This window comes from Rhinoderma darwinii, chromosome 3, assembly GCF_050947455.1.
Source record: "Rhinoderma darwinii isolate aRhiDar2 chromosome 3, aRhiDar2.hap1, whole genome shotgun sequence".
In the NCBI taxonomy this organism is placed as follows: Eukaryota; Metazoa; Chordata; class Amphibia; order Anura; family Rhinodermatidae; genus Rhinoderma; species Rhinoderma darwinii.
In genome coordinates, this window is record NC_134689.1 from 141,761,003 (window position 1) to 141,782,610 (window position 21,608).

The 21,608-nt window shown below is 42.0% G+C and overlaps 1 protein-coding gene across 1 annotated transcript in view; it reads right to left on the bottom strand.

The window, feature by feature from the left end:
• The window catches only part of CEP290 (centrosomal protein 290), a 214,458-nt gene that overhangs the window by 181,468 nt on the left and 11,382 nt on the right, over window positions 1-21,608 (bottom strand). Inside the window, exons 2-6 of the mRNA XM_075856803.1 lie at window positions 18,928-19,045; window positions 16,875-16,952; window positions 15,109-15,178; window positions 7,051-7,097; window positions 4,239-4,382 (exon numbers count right to left, since the gene is read on the bottom strand). Coding sequence (XP_075712918.1) covers window positions 4,239-4,382; window positions 7,051-7,097; window positions 15,109-15,178; window positions 16,875-16,952; window positions 18,928-19,029 — 441 coding nt within the window. The 5' untranslated portion in view covers window positions 19,030-19,045. The remainder of the gene's footprint in view (window positions 1-4,238; window positions 4,383-7,050; window positions 7,098-15,108; window positions 15,179-16,874; window positions 16,953-18,927; window positions 19,046-21,608) is intronic.

The window sequence follows — 21,608 nt, forward strand, 5'->3', positions numbered from 1 at the left end:
GGGTTCAGACTGAGGGTCACTTGATACGGACAAGAATGAAGCACAAACTGTGCTTCACCTTCGCTGGCAGTTTCTTTATCTGAGCATACCATTGCATAAGCATACGGGAAGGTACCCATGGCCAATAGAAGTCTATGGGCCCGTAATTACAGGCGTTTTTACGTTCGTGTGTATGAGGCCTGACTGCTAAAACGGACCCACTTGTAAAACTTGCATAATCAATATTTTTTTTTTTGTCAGTAGTTTTTTGGCCCATCATTATCCCACATTAAAAATATGGCCAGTCTGTTCCAAGATCACTGTCCAAATAAGAGGAGGCAAGCATGAAGCTAAAATACTCCCCCACCCCCTGCAGACAACTTGGCGGCTGAACAGAGGCAGACTCGGCGACTTTAGGGGAGAAATTTTGAAATGTATTAGTCTGGGTATCTGTCTAGGTGGGCCAATAGCCAAAAAGATAAATCCAGAAAGAAGGTCTATGTACAGATAAGAGCTTCAATGTTTATTGTATCCACATTAAAAACCATGACCTGCAGCAGTGTGTGCGTTTCGAATAAACACTCATAAGCCTGTAACAAACTGCACACCCCTCTATTTTTAAAGTACCTTTGAAAATCACATGATTATTTCTCACAGACCTAAAAAGAAATAACAATTAAAAAAAAGTTAGAACGTTTAAAAAACACCGTTATAATAAGGGTGAGTTCACACAGAGTTTTTTTTACGCGGAAACCACGTTGGAAAACATGCCAAAAATGCCTCCCATTGATTTCAATGGAAGGCGGAGGCGTTTTTTCCCCCGCGAGCGGAAAAACTGTCTCGTGGGAAAAAGAAGGGACATGCCCTATATTCGGGCGTTTACGCCTCTGACCTCCCATTGACATCAAAGGGAGGCAGAGAAAGCGTATTTCACTGAGTTTTTTGCCCGCGGCGCTCAATGGACCCAGGCGAAAAACGCAGCGAAAATCGGCGTGCAGGCAGAGCAAAAAACTCTGTGTGAACCTAGCCTAAAAGGTTAATAGCAATATATAAGATCTTGTCCTAGAATCAAAAATTGTCTCTCGTCTCGTCTCTAGGATAAACATTCAGAAGGATTCCCTATTCATGAGTTACCTATTATGGTCCTGCGAACATCCAAAAGAGATCTCCTAATGCGCACTTTCAGTAGACCTGATGTACATACCATACATAATATTTTGTTACAAATATTGCCTGCAGCCAAATACACTACATATGACGTGTTGCAATAATATAAATGACTTCCCAGTAATGATAAAAGAACAGGCTTTGCATTTACAGTGGCAGCATTTATACACTGCTCAACAATGAAAGAAGGGTAAGCCGTATTGTTATGCAAATCCAGGAAGCCGCAGGTTTCAATAGGATCTGCAAATGGTCAAACTTTCAAGGACCTAGCTCCAGTCTGTGGCATGTGGGAGAGGCATAAAGCCAGATCGAAAGCAAAGTTTTTTAGCCACATGAAACCTCAAAAATCAGATCAAGTGGTGTGGGATGATTTTCGATGCTTCTTGTTCGTCGACGTGCCAGTTATCGTCACTTGTCGCAAACTGAGAGGGACAGAATCCTTGAACTGAGAGACCCTGGTTTATCACTCCGACAGATCCGTAAGCCGAGATGTCAGCAATGTTCAACGCTGCATGTCCCAGAGACGGGAGTACAACGACGAACGGGAATGACACCAAAAGGTGCAAGGAAGGCGAACCTCTGCACAGACGTATCGTCTGATTAGAAGAATGGCACGATGAGGCTAAGAGAAGGCATTTCTCTGCCACTTATTTCCCATAGGGGGAGTGCCAAATTTTTTCAATAACTCAGTTAACTTAATGTATCCACCCCTTCTCAGACCCATTATAGCTGGTATTAGGCGCTATAAATATGGCCACCGTAAATGCAAAGACTGTTCTTTTATCAATACTGGTAATTTATTTAAAGCGGTTATCCGAGATGATGAAAAATACAGAAAAGTACCTGTATGTTTCTGAATGCTCACCAAATGATACCACCATATCTCAGATGTAGTTATTTTTCATTATGTCACTCAGCTTTGTGCAGTACTGCTGTTTTGATGCTGGCACGACTTGCTGTGAGTGGGATTATCATGTAAAACACTACAGTTCCCAAGAATACTCTCGCCGCTCACAGACATTGAATATATATTTACAGCCGCCTTCATGCCCCTCTATAACAAGGTGTAAGGTAGTGCTGTAATTATTCAGGCTACACACACAACATAGGCTCTGCACGATCTGCTGCCCAGCATGTGAAATACAACAGAGAGGGAGAAGTATATGAGAGTCATGGAATCTGACATGTCGTTCTTCAGAGAGGGAGATAACCACGTGTTCAGAATACGAAATCTCACACGAGCAGGAAATAAACATCAGGAGCCTGGTCACGTGACTGCTTGTAAACCGGCATACAGACAGTGCGTTAGTAAGTGATAGATCTTCCTGCATGTAAATCATCTGCGCACCATTTTTAACAACTGGATAACCCCTATAAGTCATTTGTTACAGACAGGGATTATAAGATCTGCATTTATATTAATTGAAACACGTTTTATGCAGTGTATTTGGCTTCATGCAAGATTTGTAAAAAAAAAAAGCAAAATATGGGATGTACATCAGGTCCACTGAAAAAGCGCATAACGAGACCTCTTTCAGATGTCAGCAGGACCAATACTGTGAATATCTCTGCACTATCTGGTCACTTTAAAGAGATGAATGCCGGTGATATTAATGGATTTTGCTCATTGAACTGGTGTTCAAACCAGCAAGCGGAGGGGACCATAAGGGCTAGTTCACACTAAGTTTGACGCTGTTTTTGACGCGGAAACTGCGCCAAAAACCATCTGAAATCGCCTCCCATTGATTTCGACGGGAGGCGGGGGTGTTTTTCCCGCGAGCGGACAAAAACGCTTGCAGGAAAAAAAACATGCTATTTTTTCCCACGGTTCCGTCTCTGACCTCCCATTGAAATCAATGGGAGGCAGAGAAAGCATTTTTCGCAGCGTTTTTTTGCCCACTGCGCTCAATGGTCGTGGCTGAAAAACGCCACGCAGAGCAAAATATTCCTTAAAATTCCTGTAGGAATTTTGAGGCAGATTTTTCTGCCTGCAAAAAACTCTGTGTGGACATACCCTAATCGTAAACTCATAAATCGAGAAATCTTCTGGATGTTTATACTACAGACAAGACAAGAAAAAGGTTTGAACGTAAGACAAGATCATATATATCGTCACTGACTAACCATATAACGTATTTTCCTTCCCACAGTAGAATAAACTATATACTTCACTGAAGAGAACAATTAGACTGTGGTTATAAAAGGCTAAAATGAAACTTTTTAATATGAATGTATAAAGTCGGAACAATATTTAATAAAATACATATTGATATAAGAAACACGTGCTACCACACATGGTACGGGTTGTAAATAGTTTACAACCCTTGTGGTTTACCAACATGAAATAACGCGTGGTAGCACGTGTTTCTTATATCAATATGTATTTTATTAAATGTTCCGCCTTTATGCATTTATATTAAATGAAATATTAGTTCCGTTTTAGCCGATTTGTACCTCAGTCTAATCGTTCTATTCAGTGAAGATCTTAAATATTGCGATTACTACTATTTCATGTGTTTTTCAAACTTTTTTTTTACATTTCCAATTGTATTTCCTTTCATGTCTGTGAGAAGGTGTGCAGTTTGTTACAGTCTATGAGTAAGGAGTTTATCCGAAACGCGTAAGCCGCTGCAGGTCATGATCTGTGTGTTGACACTTCTTTTAATATGGATGCAATAAACATTAAAGCTTTTATTTTGCCATCATCTTGTTCCTGGATTGATCTTCTTAGCCGTCAGCCCTGTGCCGATGGGTTGAAAGAAAGCTAGAATGTATAACCTTCTATTCACCATTAGCATGAATAATTATCTCTGCCAAATAATAAATCTACGGGGTGTTGGAATGAGCTGCTGGAAGTGCCACTCTTCCTGGGGAATAGCAAGAGAGAAAACGTAATGTAACTGCCCTGAGCTGAAAATCCTGATCGGATCTGCGTGTTCACAATACACATTGTATTATTAAAAGATTCATTTTAAATTGATCAGTTCTGCCAACAAACAAAAAAAATTATATTTTGCGTTTCTAAAATGGAGGAGCTAGTTTCCAAAGCCACATCCAGTAATGTCTGGCACTGCATTAAACGTGATACTCACTCGTTCGTTAACTTGTTTTTCCTTTTCCAGCTCCTTTCTCGTGTCTTTCAGTTCACGCTCTCTCTGACCCATTTGTTCCTCTAGTTGACGAATTTCTTCCCGTAAGAAACGTGAATCTCTAGTACCCGTGGACAGCTGTGCCATCTGCATTAAATAAAAATTCATAGGAGGCATACATTAGCAGATGGGAAATGTGGTAAACAGAAGAAGGAGTAGAGGGAACATAGGGAAGACTAGGTTTGGAAAAAGAATAAACATTTGTCTGGATACATTTGTAGAATTTTACAATTACAGTTTCAATTACAGTACTGAGAAATGACATTACATTTTACAATAGGCAGTAAGACCAGTCTGCATTAACCGCGTATCTAACAGATCAAATGTTTTTGAGCACATCTTGTTATACATAGCTATACAGAAAACAGGGGAATAGAAGATTTCTAGTGTCTTCTTAAAACACGACTTCTTTTCTATGGAACACTGATTTGGTGTTATCACAAACCATTACTTGTAAAATATTCTCAATTCTTCCACGAGTAGGTCTGATTCATATAGACAGATATAAAACACCCATTTAGGTCAATAGGACCTGTATACCACTGTGTACAGTCCGAAGCAAACACAAAGGCTCGCATTGGGTCACTTGATGTGGTCACAGAAAGAAAGTTTAAGCTGACTGCAGATTCTGTGTGGCAACACTCACACAGTGTACACAGTATAAAACAGCATAAAGCTCCCATGAATGCAACATTCAATAGGATGCAATACTTGCATAATGCAAAAGTTGTTTTGTATGATTCGAGTAATACAAATGTCTAGGTCAGACATTATACTCAGACAAATGGGCATCATATCAAATAAAGATAAGGAATGATCCCTTTACTTCCAAACACAATGAGGCAGAGTTAAGGCTCTTTTACACGGGCCAATTATCAGGCAAACTGAAGTTCATAGAACGCTCGTTCCCAATAATTGCCCTATGTAAACAGGGCAGAAAACGCTCGTTCATCAGCTGATCGTATCGTTTTAAATGTGTCAAATATTGCTGTCAGCTATGGGGACGAGAGATCTGAGTAACGAGCGCTCGTCCCCATACTAGCTCCTTGTGAAAGAAGCAAACGAGCACCGATCAACAAACTAACTGTCTCGTTGATCAGCGCTCGTTGCACCGGCCAAACTTGGCCAGTGTAAATGTACCTTTACTGTTCAAATTGAGCCACAATTCTGGGGTACATGCTGTGTGCCCCATTCATTAACAGTTGTATACACTTTTTTGACACGTTTGACAATAAGCGAGGTGTAGCAAGAAAGGGGACGCGGTCCAGTGGCATGGCATAAAATGTGCCAAAATTTTGGCGCAAAACAATGGCGTCCGCTAAGCCAACTGTAAGGTATTATAAGGAAAAGTGTCTAGCAAGATGCGCCAAATTTATCATACAGCGTGCACGACTTTAATAAACTTGGCATATCTTGTGACTGCCTTGTCTAAGTTTACGCTGTCTAAAACTATGACACTATTAATAAATCTGCCCAAATATATGGTTTCGTTTTGTGTGGTATTAAAACTCTGCTCTATTCACTTGAATTTACGGATTTTCTATTTTGCCATATATAATTATACCTTTATCTTTCCCTAGTAAAACAACATTCTAAGACTCCTGAAGGGAAAAACGACAAAGTTATGCAACAAGTGATGTAGCAATTTGTAATTCTGGAACCTGGAAAAGATGTGTGAAATCTAAAAAAGTACACATAATTGGTACAATAAATGGTGTAAAAAAATATATATAGAATAAGTAAATGACAACGGTGAAATTGCATTATTTTTTGTTTATCCTCCCTCCCAAAAAATAGGAATAGAAGTTAAATCAATACGTAAAATGTACGGCAAAAGATTAAAAAAAAACACTACTATCAAATTGACTTTACGGTGAACGCCGTAAAAACAAAACACAAAAAACAAATAGCAGAACAGCTGTTTTTTTATATTTTTCCCCCCCAAAAATAAATCAGGCTGAATTCACACACAGCAATTTGCTGCGTTTTTCGTGGAATTTTTTTGCATTTAGTGCAGCCAGATGTTACAATAAAGTTAAATTATCAAATGCATTACACATGACTGCATTTTGGTTTGTAGTCAGTGGAGTTTTTTCCCAAATGACCACAGCTGTGGGTATGGCGGTTTTTTAAGCCTTTTTACAATAGGTTACTCTTCAGGAACTCAAAAATGCCAGAAAAAAAAAGCATGACAAAATAACACCAAATTAAAAACGCCACTAATAATGCAGGTTTCATTTTATTAATGCTAGCATTTTTTAGAAACTTTTTTTTTTTATGTAGGTTAAAATGCCAGAAATTTTCTGTGTATGCCTCAAAATGGTGCCATTAAAAAATAAAACTTGCCCCACAAAAAAATAAATAAGCCCTCATATGGGATGGAAAAAAACGGAACACAGTGAAGGAAAAAAAAATAGCTGTGTTCTTAAGGGGTTAAACTTTTTTTTCTACTGGTTTATCGCTATTGTTCTCCTGCTTTTGTCAGCAACTTACCCAGAATTTCCAGAAAGAATTACCCACTCAGATAAATCCTGTTATCAACTTTTCCGGCTTAATTACATAAATAATATACTGTTCCTTATATTTGTGACATAATAAAGAAATTTTTAATTGGACATATTAAGTATAATTGGTAAGCTTCTTTTTATTTATTTTTTATTATTTCCCAACCTCATGTATTAGCAATTTTTGTGAAATAAAAAAAAACAATAAAAACATCAATGGGCAACGTTGTTGGATGATTGGTTAACCTTACCTCAATTTCATTTTCCAGTTGTTTAATTTTATTTCTTAATTGATTTTCTATAAAATAAAATAAAAATTATTAGGGTCAACTAAAGACATTGATATTACGCATTTTGCATTGTAGGAAAAACACTTTGGTTACGAACACTACAAAACACCATTAGAGATTGTTGTATTTTACATTCGGTGCATACTACCTATAGGTCCCCTGATCAGCATCCCGGTTATGTTTTATTAAACCAGTGTGACACCAATACCATGCAAGTAATGCCACTTTCTAACAAAGACTTTAGTATGGTCTTTTACATCTAGAGATTAAAAACCTGTACAGACGTGATATTTCTCACAAATGAAGGTTTGATATAGTTGTATTTAGTTCAGGCAATACTCTGTGACCAAAAACAGCTAAATACTCTTCTCGTCCAATTCATTGGGGGACACAGACTGTGGGAACATGCTATTGCCACTAGGAGGATTGACACGAAGAATAAAAAAGTGTTGTCCCCTCCTGCAGTATATACCCCTTCTACAGGCACTGAACTAGTCAGTATGTACAGAAGCAGAACCCAAGATAATAATAAATATCAGAACCAGAGAAGAAAACCATGTTGATGAACAACCTTATCAACTTCATAACAAAATAGAGTGGGAGCTGTCTCCCCCATTGAACTGGATGAAAAAAAGTATTTTACGGTGAGTACTGAAGAAAAAATCCTATTTTCTCGTTAATGTCATTGGGGACAAAGACCACGGGACGTCCCGAAGCAGTCCACATAGATGGGAATCGAAAAATAAGTACGTCAGTATCTATTCCAGACTCCCGCATTACCTTGTGGCCGAAAGTAGCATCTGTAGACGCAAAAGTGTGCACCCTGTAGAGCTTGGTAAACGTGTGCAAAGACAACCAGGTTGCCACCTTGCTCAGATGAAGAACAAACCGTCCTTAATGAATGGGCTGTTAACCGGAACGGGGTTCCTTCCCCTTGACCCAGTAGACCTTGCAACTAGCTAATTGGACCCATAGAGCGACTGTAGACTTAGAGGCTGCTGGACACTTCTTCAGACCATCCGGAAAACATGAACAAAGAGTCGGATTTGCGGAAAGAGGAGGTCTGTGAGAATTAAACCCGCAAGGCACGAATAACATCAAAATTGTTAAGAGAGCTTTCCTTAGGATGCACAGGAGACAGGCAGAAGGAAGGCATCCTCGCTAAGGTGGAAGGAAGGGGGAGACCACATTTGACAAAAAGAAGGACACAGTGTGGAGCACCGCTGTATCGGGAAGGAGAGTTAAATACAGCGGACTACAACACAGGGCCGTTAGCTCAAAAACCCTCTGAAAGGAGGTCACAGCCACGAGGAACACATTTCAGGTGAGCAAACACAAAGAGGTCTCACAAAGAGATTCAAACAGAGCCGACTGCATATCAGAGATTGAAAGTGAGATCATAAAATGGAGACGGCAGAATTACGTGGACAACCCTCTGTAAGAAAGTCCAGACATCGGATTTAGAAGCTAGAGGTCTGTTGAACAGAATTGACAACGCAGATACTTTCCCTTTAGGAGAGACGAGGGCAAGACCACGATTCCACCCTTACAATAACTCCTGAAGCCTGTGCAAATAGAAAACCAAGCGAAGAAGATGCTGATTCTTAGACCACCGCAAATAGGTTTTACAAGTGTGGTGATAAATATGGGTCGAAGAAGACTACCAAGCAGAGTCCTTATGAGAAGAAGTAGGGTCAGATTTTCGTGGAAATCTGGACTGCTGAGAGAGCAGGAACGTGAACCTCAACCCACTCCAGAAACTAGAATGCCTTCGCCAGTGCTGCTGAACGCTGTGTCCCATTTTGAGGATTGAGGAAGGCAACTGCCGTGACATTGTCTGCCTGGACTAGAACTTGGCCGCCGGCCAGAAGAGTTGTCCAGTTACGGAGTCAGGGGAATAACACTCAGTTCCAGAATGTTGATGGGAACACTGGCTGCCTGGCAGAGCCAAAGGCTTTGGGCCGTGGGATCCTGGAAGGCAACTCCAAGTTTGAAACCGGGCAAAGGGAATGGCCTCGACGGAAGCCACCATGGTGCCCAGAACCTTCATACAAAAGTGGAGTGGTGGGAGTGCCCTGTATCAGAACGCAGACCCCTGCTGCAGTGAAGACCGTTTCTCCGGAGTAGGGTACACCTGAGCCGAATTGGTGTTGAATACCATTCCCAGGAAAGTAAGTCTCTGACAAGGAGTCAGACAGAACTTAGACTGGTTGACATGCCATTGGAAGCTAGGGTATCCAGAGACTGGCCGGATTGTCCTTTCGGGATGGGGACTTAATAAGCATATCGTTCAGATATAAATGAAATCCCCATGGATCCCCCTCTTCATCCAGTTCTAAATTAGAATCAGAAATGTATCCCTCAGACAGAGACTCCATATGAGAAGAAGTAGGGTCAGATTACTTCCCTTGGAGGGAGGGGAGACTGACGAGGCAGTGAATACATAGAGCGGGTGAGACTGTGCAGATCTGACCACTTTAGAAGGCCTGTCATGTCAAGAGGATGTGGACGGGAAGTCACCGGAAGACTGGTCAAAAAGGCGGATCAAGATGCCCATCATGGACTGGCTGACATTAGAATGGTCACTGACGAGCCTGGAAAGGGAAGGAGCCCATTGTGGTTTGGCCTGTTCAGGACTAGGCAAAGGGCTGAGATGGCTGGGCCACAGGGTCGGCATCCACAGATGCTTGGCCTGGAGGCCAGCATGCATTGCACAGAGGAGTAGGTGGACTACATTAGAAATTTTGGAACAGGCAAAGTGAACTACATAAAGTACCTGTTGGAAGTATTCTCCAACGGGGTCTGATATGGCAGTATAGAGGTCACCTTGTTTCTTAGTAACAACTGGGAAAAAAGTAGCGACTAGGAGTCCACTCAGTATACTGCAAGAGGCAGTGCTGTAACTCTCTTAAAAAGGTGTCATGTCTGCCTGAGGTTACCTAGAGTGTTCTTGGTATATACCCCCTAATATAATTTACGGAATCAGTTTCTAAGAAAAATTTAGAAATGAAGGAGGTGATGCCAAAAGTAGATCCTACCTGTTTGTAGAATATATACCGAGCGATCCTAGAGCAAACAGCTCCTTTAAAGTGGTCCTGTGTGCCCACTCGTCAATGAGAAGCAGCGAGCTGGAAAAATGAACCAGCCCCTCTGCCGTGCCACGATTGTTCTCCGGCGGTCACCTGACAGCCGTGAACCAATAGCTGGCTAGAAGGAGGGGCCCAAGTCCCATCCTCTTTCAGAGAGCCAAAATATGGCGTCCCATATAAGAAAATGTGAGACATAATGGACCGTGTCCCCACCAAAGGTTCCCCCGAAGAGGAGCCCGCGGGCCACTTGTAGCAGTGCCATCAGCAAAAACATATCCTAACGCAGTTGTGCCGGAAGGGGAAGGTGCACAAGAGAAATTTGTGCAAGTCGCAGTGAGGAGCTGCGGGGACATGGAACACTGGTGGGGAGCAATGGGGAACGGCCTTTGGCTGGTGGGTGACAGAGCAGCTTGCGCGATTGTCTTTCTTGTTTTCAGCATGGCAGGGAGACAACATGGGGATGGGGAAAGTCAAGGGACCGTGTCGCCCCCGTTTCTCCACTGAAAGAAATAAAGAGAAAAAAAAGAAAAGGCAAAGACGGCCTTTTGAACCAGCATGGGTGGCTGCCTCCTACGGACACTAAGCTAAGGCTTCGTTCACATATGCGCTAGGGTCCCGTTCCGTCTGAGCTTTCCGTCGGAACGGGACCCTGACTGACACCAACGTTTCCATCACCATTGGTTTCAATGGCGACGAATCCGGTGCCAATGGTTTCCGTTTGTCTCCGTTGTGCAAGGGTTCCGTCGTTTTGACGGAATCAATAGCGTAGTCGACTACGCTATTGATTCCGTGTAAAAGACGGAACCTTTGCACAAGTAAGACAAACGGAAACCATTGGCACCGGATCCGTCACCATTGAAACCAATGGTGATGGAAACGGAAACCTTTGGTTTCAGTTTGTGTCAGTCAGGGTCCCGTTCCAACGGAAAGCTCCGACGAAACGGGACCCTAGCTCAGATGTCAACGAACCCTTAGACTAACAAGATCAGTGCCTGTAGGAAGGGTATATACTATTTTTATTCTTAGTGCCATGTGCCCTTTATCCATGGTCTGGATCCCCCAATGAGAAATTTGATCTATTTTGATACAGATCTCTCTCCTGTCCGGTAATGTAACTCAGAGAATTGCATAAACGACATACAATTTTAGCAAAGCTGTAAGGACTCATTCACATCTGCGTTGTGGCATCCGTTCTAGCGGATCCGTTGAAATAAAATAAAAAAAACAGACAGACTGACTGAACGAACGCAATGAAAGGTAAAACCGACTCTGCTATTGATTCCGTCGTTAAAACGGAAACCTGCCGGAATGGTGACTAACGGAAACCATTAGCGATGTTTCCGTCACTATTGATATTAATGGTGACTGAAACGGAAGCTGTGGTTTCAGTTTCACTTTCCGTTGCGGGGTTCACCCGACGGAAACCTCCGACTGAACCCCGGCAAAATTCCCTGCGGCGCCATGTGCTTTTACACAGCATATCACAGCCCGCTGTGAACATACCCCAAAAGCAAACAAACAGATCTTGACAATGGAGAGAAACTTAAACACAAAGTATATTAGAAAGTTACATAACTTTTTATTATACAATGATTGAGCTTAATTTAAAAAAAAACAATAATTAATTTTACATGTAATTAATGCTTTGATATTGTGTTTTTTTTTCTCTCAACATAGTCTATTATATACCTATATTTTAATACATATCTAACTTTAATCGAAGCTTTAAAGAGTATATTAGAGCTCTTAAAAAAGAGAAACCTGATTAATATACAAAACTTCAACCTATTTGTGACAACAATGGCTGCTTTGGTTGTCCAGGACTTTGAATTATAGAAAGAAATCTCAGCAGACATTGCAATTTAACGTGAAATACTAGAACAGTCCTTCAACTAAGATTATTGGGAACAGATCAGTCAAAACCCTGCATGCAACTCTCTGGATACTTATACTGGTGATTGATAATGATACTGAGCCACATAAAGCTTAAAAAGTTCTGACCCCCAGAGAGCCATTTTTCATAAAATGTTAGGCCCCATGCACACGACTGTAATTACGGACCCATTCAGGTCTATGGGTTGCGGACACCTTTCCGGATTTTTACGGTTGGGTGTCCGTGCCATAGAAATGATAGAACATGTCCTTTTTTTGTGCGCAATTACGGACAGCTACGTATGTGCATCTGTAGCCGTCCATAATTACAGAAGCATTGCAATGCCAGGGGATTACCCTAGATTCCTCAGTTATTTTTTTGTGGATCCGTAAATACGGATGCACTATGGACCGTATTTACAGACAGTATTAATGGATGAATGTAAAATACGGTCGTGTGCATTGAGCCTAAGGCCTCATGCACACGACCGTATTTTTTCCCACCCGTAAATACGGGTCCGGTGTCACACGTATTCGACCCGTTTTGCACCAGTATTTACGGACCCGTGCCCGTAAATATGGGTCCGGTGTCACCCGTATTTACGGGCACGTTTTTGGCGGCAAAATAGCACTGCACTAATCGGCAGCCCCTTCTCTCTATCAGTGCAGGATAGAGAGAAGGGACAGCCCTTTCTGTAATAAAAGTTAAAGAAATTCATACTTACCCGGCCGTTGTCTTGGTGACGCGTCCCTCTCTTCACATCCAGCCCGACATCCCTGGATGACGCGGCAGTCCATGTGACCGCTGCAGCCTGTGATTGACCTGTGATTGGCTGCAGCGGTCACATGGGCTGAAACGTCATCCAGGGACGGCCAGGACGTCGGGCCGGATGTCGAGAGGGACGTGTCACCAAGGCAACGGCCGGGAGACCGGACTGGAGGAAGCAGGAAGTTCTCGATAAGTATGAACGTCTTCTATTTTTATTTTTTACAGGTTGCTCTTTATTCTGATCGGTAGTCACTGTCCAGGGTGCTGAAAGAGTTACTGCCGATCAGTTAACTCTTTCAGCTCCCTGGACAGTGACTATTTACTGACGTCGCTTAGCAACGCTGCCGTAATGACGGGTGCGCACATGTAGCCACCCGTCATTACGGGAGCTCTATAGACTTCTATGGACTGTCCGTGCCGTTATTACGGCCTGAAATAGGACATGTTCTATCTTTTTTAACGGCACGGGCACCTTCCCGTGAGAAAACGGGAAGGTACCCGTGGCCAATAGAAGTCTATGAGCCCGTTATTACGGGTCGTAATTACGACCCGTAATAACGGGAGTTTTTACGGTCGTGTGCATGAGGCCTAACTCTGCACATAATAAAAATTGCTATATAACACCTTCCAGAAAATCACTTACTGCTGAAGCGACTTCTTTTTTTTTTCTTTTTTTTTTAAAACGGTTTTCTGACATTTTCAGAAACCCCAGTAGAATATGTATATCACCGATCTTTAATTACTAGGCCACAGTAGTAATGTGCCATACGCAATGCGTGACATCAGCAGCCAATCGCTGGTTGTATCGGTGACGTGTCATCCTTACTGACATCACTGCCAATGATTGGCTGTTGTGGTAAGACCAGCGGTTTACCCTAGAGCACTGAGGAATTTCAAAGGCGAGTATGTGACAATTTATTATTCATCGATGTTGCTATAGAACAAAATGAGATCAAAACTAGAGCAAGGCAAAAGGACAAGAGTTGCCCACAGCAGCCAATCAAGGTGCGGTTTCCAAACTGAGAAATGTGAGCCGCAATCTAATTGGTCGCTATGGTAACTGCTCCACTTTTCCCTTGCACACATTTTCATAAATCCTCTACACTTTTCTGTTAAGATAGTGTATCAAAGCCTATTATGAGATTTTCTGGCATGAAATTTTACTGACTCACAAAAAAGAGCTTTGGATCCGTTACAGAAAGCCGCTGTTGCTAAAGTCTGATAACACCACTGCTATGCAACGTCACCTTCACTAAGGCCCCATGCGTATGGCCGTAGCCATGTGCACGCTCCGTGATGACGGGACCGTACGGCCGCTGACAGTCACACGCATTTGCGGGCTGTGCTCCTATTATGAAGTATAGGAGCACGGTCATTAAGATAAAAAAATAGGACATGTCCTATATTTTGCGGATGCTTTTTACGACCCAGACGCCCTCCCGTAAATATATGGGAAGGTGTCCGTGGGCAACAGAAATGAATGGATCCGTACTTTGATCCACAATAACGGATCCGTAATTGCGGATCAAAATTACGGTCGTGTGCATGGGGCCTAACACTTACCCTTTTGCTCATCCCGGATTTTCTACATTAATCTGAAACAAATTAAGATGTTTCTACAACGATTCAAAATAATTCCAATTGCAATCAAACATTTCAAGCATTAAATGCAGTTTTTAAAGGCTATGTAGACATTGAAAGAGTTTTTTTTTTTAATAGAAATGTGTATCAGTGTGTTTGGTTCAACCTTCGAAATATTTTTTTTATTAAAAATTACTTTTACTTTTTGAGATACAACCGCTTTGTATCCTGTATATACAGCAGCAGCATCGTGCTTTGAGACCTGAATCCGTCAGGTCAGTGGCACTGACGGGTTCAGTGACAGCGGGTCCTGCGTGTCTCTGACACCCAGGATCCACCTGTTATCGATCACATCTAAGTTACGAACTTAGATGTGATCGCTAACAGCTCGATCCCACGTGTTAGAGACACAGATTCAGCTCCAGATAGAGCTGCTGTGTATACAGAATACAAAGCAGTATCTCAAAAAGGAAAAATTATTTTTAATAAAAAGTATTTAGAAAGTTGCACCAAACAGACTGATAGACATTCAAATGTGTACATAGCCTTTAACTGAAATGTAAAGCGTGTAACCTGTGTATAGATGGAAGCAGTGAACATTTGCCTAAATGCAGTGGGAATAAACAGAAATGCTCATATAAAGCAACAAAACCGCTTTGTTTCTAATAGAACTATGATAAACCACAAACACTTTTCACGCCCATTTACCAGTCTTGACTTGCTCTTCTGCGGTTTTCCCAGCTTCTTCTAATACAAACTCAACCTCCTGAGATTTTATCTATAAAAAAGAAAGAGAAAAAAAAAATGTCAGATCTACAAAGATGATACTGTATTTAAAGACCAAATAAAATGACAGTAATTGACACAATCATTATGCTCTAAAGGAAATAGGTATTTTTTTTAATTCTAAGTAGCTCCAGAACTCTGTCCTAATTCAATGCATATGTTTTATTAGGGAGTCACAGTTTCATTTTCTGTTCGAGTGCTAGGAAAGCGTACCTTTTAACTCCACTTAGCACTTTTAGAAGGCCAAATCCTAGCAATAAGCCAGTAATGTCTTACCGGAACACTAAACATAAAATTCTAGAAAATTTACACAAAAAATAACCACAGCAAAGAGACACTCCAACAATTTTTTTTTATTATTGCCACCAATCGTACAGTGCACCTGGTAATAGGTTGGGCAGGACATCCTCTCACCGGGCGCTTTGTTTCAGAAATATCCACTCAGCAATGCGGTCATCTGACCGCACTGTGACCGGCCAATTCATACAGCGTCTGCGTGGGCCGGAAGTCTATTTCTCTATGCATTCCTCTATGCACTCACATTGAGCGTCTCATAGGAATGTATAGTGAAAGAGACTTCCGGTCCACACAGCAGACGCTGTATGAATAGGCTGGTCACAGTGCGGTCACGAGAGCGCATTGGGGCCAGGATATTACTGAAATAAAGCGCCCGGTAAGAGGATGGCCTGTCCATCCTTTCACCAGGTGTACTGTACAAATCGGAGCAATAATAAAAAAAAAATTGCTGGAGTGTCTCTTTATTCTCCTCCTCTCCTTTGATCCTATACTGCAAATAAAACAGAAATATATAAATAATCCATCCATCTATCTATCTATATCCCAGGAGATAAGACATTTCCACCTCCTTCTCTTCACAATTTTGTGTCTGGCTGTAACACAACTGGCTGCAGCATTAGCTTCCTCCCTGTGCCCTGTCTGCAGTAGGAAACACAGATATTTAATCTACACCACTCATGTTTCCAGAACATGCAGAAGACCCTGCATTCTGACAAACAGTGTGAGCAACTATACTTCCTGTTCACTTCTGGAATTAGTGTTCCTTTATGTTGGAAAACCTTTTTCATGTTATGGCTTTGCAGGGAATTTGAAGTTCTGTATTAGAAAATGCATGCTGTAACCGCAATAAAACTATATTAAGAATCAGCACAGAATTTGGGACCTATTAAAAAAAAAAAAAAGTTAGTTAGTGTTTGAGGGTGGATATTCCCTTTATGGCTGGGGCTATACACATACGTTTATGGTGTAACAACTGCTACGGTCACAGTACAACGAGTTACACAAAAATGCCATATTAAAATACTGTAACTAAATTTCTTGGATGCAACTGGAGATGATTTGTCTGTGATTTATAAAAGCTGTGAAAAATAATCTTCCTCCATAATGAATCATGGAAGAAAAGCAAGAATCACAAAAGGTGTTAACATCACATGGATATGTACCTCAATCTATGGTATGTTGTATCACAATGGGTGCAACATCACAGCCCCGGCAAGAACAGAGCACAATTTTAATGATAAGTACAGTAGACATTTCTTTATTCCACTATTATTTACAGGTGTTGTTTTGAAGATTTTTGCAACTCATGTAACAACACATTTAAAAGTAAAATGAAGTCGGACATAAAACAGTAAAGATTCTTTCAATTGTGATGATCAGTTTAATCAAACCTTCATTAAAGACTGTGTAATTCTGAAAAGCTGGATCAAATTTTCATTGGTTTCTCCTTTTAATTCACTGCTGTTCACCTGTCAAAATAAAAAATAAATGAAATGACCAATATTTAACTCCTTAACGCCGAAGGACGGATATATCCGTCCTCAGCAGCTGCTAGTTCGCGCAGGAGGACGGATATATCCGTCCTCTGATGGCGCGGGTACTGCCACTGTACCCACGCGATCAGCGGCAGGAGCACGGCTGTTATACACAGCCTGGCTCCTACTGCAACTGCCGGAATCGAAGCGCGCTCCGATTCCGGCAGTTTAACCCATTAAATGCCGCTGTCAATAGTGACAGCGGCATCTAATGTGTTTGACAGAGGGAGGGAGCTCCCTCTGTCACCCGATCGGCGCCCCCGCAAACAAATCGCGGTTCGCCGTCGGGTTTCCATGACAGCCGGGGGTCTAACAAAGACCCCCAGGTCTGTCTTCAGCAACTGCCTGTTAGGCGATGTCGGAGGCATGACCTAACAGATTGCCTGTCAGTTTTACACTGACAGGCAATAATGCTTTGGTATACTAAGTATACCAAAGCATTATATATGCGATCAGCAGTTCGCATAGTGAAGTCCCCTGGTGGGACTAAAAAAAAATGTCAATCAGTTAAATAAAGTTTGTGGAAAAAAATAAAATAAAATTACAGTGAAAATCAAATAAAACTAAAAGTGGTTTTATTCAGTAAAAGTGTCAAAACAAATCACACATACACATATATGGTATCCCCGCGATCGTAACAACTTGACCAATAAAATGAACACATTAATTAAACCGCCGGATGAACGGCATCCAAAAAAAACAACGGCAAAATTCTCTCTTTTCTCCCATTCCCCCCATAAAAAATAAAATAAAAATTAATCTATAAGTCCTATGTACCCCAAAATAGTACTAATGAAAACTACACATTGGCCCATTTATAACGTGAAAATGAATGCTGGAATAGCTGCTTATTTTCAATCCTCTCCTAAAATAAAGTTAATAAAAGTTAATCAATATATTATAAGCATCTAAAAATGGTACAATTACAAAATACAACTCGTCCCGCAAAAAACAAGCCATTATACGGCTATGTCGACGGAATGCGATCGTGAGAAAACAAAAAATAATCCTTGGTCATTAACGTGCAAAATGGCCCGGTCATTAAGGGGTTAAAGAAATTGAAATCAAATAAATTTAGATCAAATAATATAAATACACTAGAATAAGCCCCTGTTTATACAGAGTTTTTTGGCGCGGCTTTTACCACGAAAACCGCGACAAAAAACTGTTAAAATTGACTCCTATTGATTTCAATGGGAGGTGGAGTGTGTGTGAACAGGGCCTAATTCTCCAGTAATGTAAGCCCCCCCACCTCCCCTCCCTCTGCGATCTTAACAGAAAAGCTGCAGATTTTCCACATGGAAGTAAGAGCATAATGCAGATTTTCAAATCGGATGTATGCTTATTCTGGCACGGATATTCACCGAGGATTCCACCCTTTTAAATGTAGAAGAGATGAAATTCGACACAAAATTCACATGTAACACATGCAGATTTTACTGTGGAAAATCTGCAACAAATCCGCTACTTGTGTGGATACCCTAAGTACAGTTGCACACGACCGAGTGCCACTCGGGCCGTTTTTCACCCAATAGTTTTCACGGACCCATTCACTTTATCAGGTGAATTGGGTCCGTGAAAACTGACCGGATTCTCTGATCCGTGGAAAGATAGAACACGTCTTATCTTTCCAGGGATCACGGACAGGACCCGGCCGGCCCACAACGGTCGTGTGCATGAGGCGATGGTAGTACACGTGCAGGTTTTGATCAGGTTATTTTATGCAGATTTTGAAACCAAAACCAGGAGTAAAGGAAAGATAATACTTTTCTTTTTTTAATCAACTTAGGCTTCTAAAATTGCTTAAAAAAAACCAGATCCAGAGCAGCCTTATAAAATTGGTTACAATTACACCCCCTAGACATATCCCCAAAGTGTCAAGTAGGGCAGCTGAAAAGAAAGAACTTACCTGTGACAACGACTTCAACATTTTCTCTGCTAATCTTTCTTTATTAGGAAGAACATCAGGATCCACCTTCATCAGCTTTCCCCAATCTAAAGCTGGAGCCATCTTACAAGGCTAGTATCTAGGAAAAATAAACATGATTTTATATGTTATAACAGTTGAGACGCTCTTTAAATTATAATTTACAACAGAGACCTCAGAAACATGTCAGTAGATGACATTAAGGCCTTATTCACACGAGCGTGTTCGGTCCTTGATATACAGACCGCATGACGGCCGCATTTCCCGGACCGAACACAGTTCAGGGAGCCAGGCTCCTAGAATCGTAGTTATTTATGATGCTTAGTGTCCCTGCCTCCCCGCGCGAATACTCTACCATAAGGCACAGTATCCCCGCGGGGAGGAAGGGAATCCTAGCGTCATACAGAATTATGATGCTAGGAGCCCGGCTCCCTGAACGGTGTTCGGTCCGGGAAATGCAGCCGAATTGAGGACCGTATATCTCGGACCAAACACGGCTGTGTGAATAAGGCCTTATGCAGGTCCTGAAGTAGGGAGCCTCTATCAACGCAATGAAAAGGGGGTGGTAATGCTTTTCAGCGTTCCTCTATTAAGTGCTCATCATAGGCTAAGAGTGAACATGGAGCAATATCCATAGACGTGGCAAATCTGCAGCAAAATGTGCACGTATTACATGTGGGTGTTGCCTCAGATATTGCCTCCGACTTCACCCATTGCATTATACACATGCTGTGGATTTTTAAATAAAACCCCATTCACAAGTACAGTACTGTAATTTGTTGTTTATTTTCAGTGTCAAATCCAGAATGGGAAAAGCCATTGATGTCAACGTGTGATAAAGCACCACAAAAATAAAGTGGCTTTTCAAAAAGTGTCGAAGGAGTATAAGCACATTGCCAAGTATTGCAGTCCTTTCCTTCCAAGCATGTGTCTGAGGTTTGTGCTCATAGAACATTACGAATTCAATAGTGGAGCCCATTTTATTTTCAGTTTTCAGTGTGAAAACGGTAAAATTAGAGTATAATGTTAGTTAATAGAGTTCTACAAAACCCCATGTACATGTAGCCGACTTGAGGGTAGGTATGCTTCCCATATTCTAATCTGCAGCATTCCTGTTAGGGCATGACCACACGTGGCGGATTTCCTCCGCAACTGTCCGCATCAATGCCGCACCTAATCCGGGTTGCGGATTACGGCTGCGGATCTGCACAAAATGTGCAGAAAATTGATGCGGACTAGCTGCTGCGGACTGCGGGAAAAGTGCTTCCCTTCTCCCTATCAGTGCAGGATAGAGAGAAGGGACAGCACTTTCCCTAGTGAAAGTAAACGAATTTCATACTTACCGGCCGTTGTCTTGGTGACGCGTCCCTCTTTCGGCATCCAGCCCGACCTCCCTGGATGACGCGCCAGTCCATGTGACCGCTGCAGCCTGTGCTTGGCCTGTGATTGGCTGCAGCCGTCACTTAGACTGAAACGTCATCCTGGGAGGCCGGACTGGAGACAGAAGCAGGGAGTTCTCGGTAAGTATGAACTTATATTTTTTTACAGGTTGCTGTATATTGGGATCGGTAGTCACTGTCCCGGGTGCAGAAACAGTTACTGCCGATCGCTTAACTCTTTCAGCACCCTGGACAGTGACTATTTACAGACGTCTCCTAGCAACGCTCCCGTCATTACGGGAGCCCCATTGACTTCCTCAGTCTGGCTGTAGACCTAGAAATACATAGGTCCAGCCAGAATGAAGAAATGTCATGGCAAAAAAGCAAGACGCATCCGCAGCACACATAACATGTGCATGACAGCTGCGGACTTCATTGCGGAACTTAGAATCTCCATTGAAGTCAATGGAGAAATTCCGCCATGAGTCCGCCACTGCTCCGCAACAGACAGAGCATGCTGCGGACACCAAATTCCGCTCCGCAGCCTATGCTCCGCAGCGGAATGTTACGCATCGTCTAAACGAACACTTCTAAATAGAAGTGGAAGTCAATGCAGAAACGGCTCCGCTGCGGATTAACGCTGCGGAGTGTCCGCAGCGGAATTTAAGTGAAATTCCGCCACGTGTGAACCCAGCCTTAGAATGACTCCGCAGTTTCCCAATTTCAAGGCTCCTGTCGCTCTACTAGTGTCTTGGACTCGCCTCCGCTGCCCCCCGGCTTCTTATGTTCCCACATTATGCACAAACAACCACTGCTCAGGACGGGAACATATGTGTGATGCATGCAACAAGGGATGCTCTACCTCACTCCAAAACCGGCATATAAAGAAATGGATATATCTGCAGAAGAGATCATATAGGCTTGTGTTAGGCTCCTTGATGAGAATGAAATTTACTTTTTATCAGTCTATGGGATTTGGCGAGGATCTCTCTGCTGAACTTATTTATTAGGTATTATAAGGCCACTGTCACATGGCAGTATTTTATATCAGTATTTGTAAGTCAAAACACGGAAGAGGTGAAAATCTTTCCATTATACTTTTCTGTGTAGGATCCACTCCTGGTTTTGGCTTTAAAATACTGATGCAAAATACTGACCAAAATATTGCCGTTTACACGGAGTTTTATGACACGTTTGTTTACGCAGAAACCGCATCAGAAAACACGGCCAAAAACGGCCGAAAAACCGCTTGCGGTAAAAAGAAGCGACATGCGGTAAAAAGAA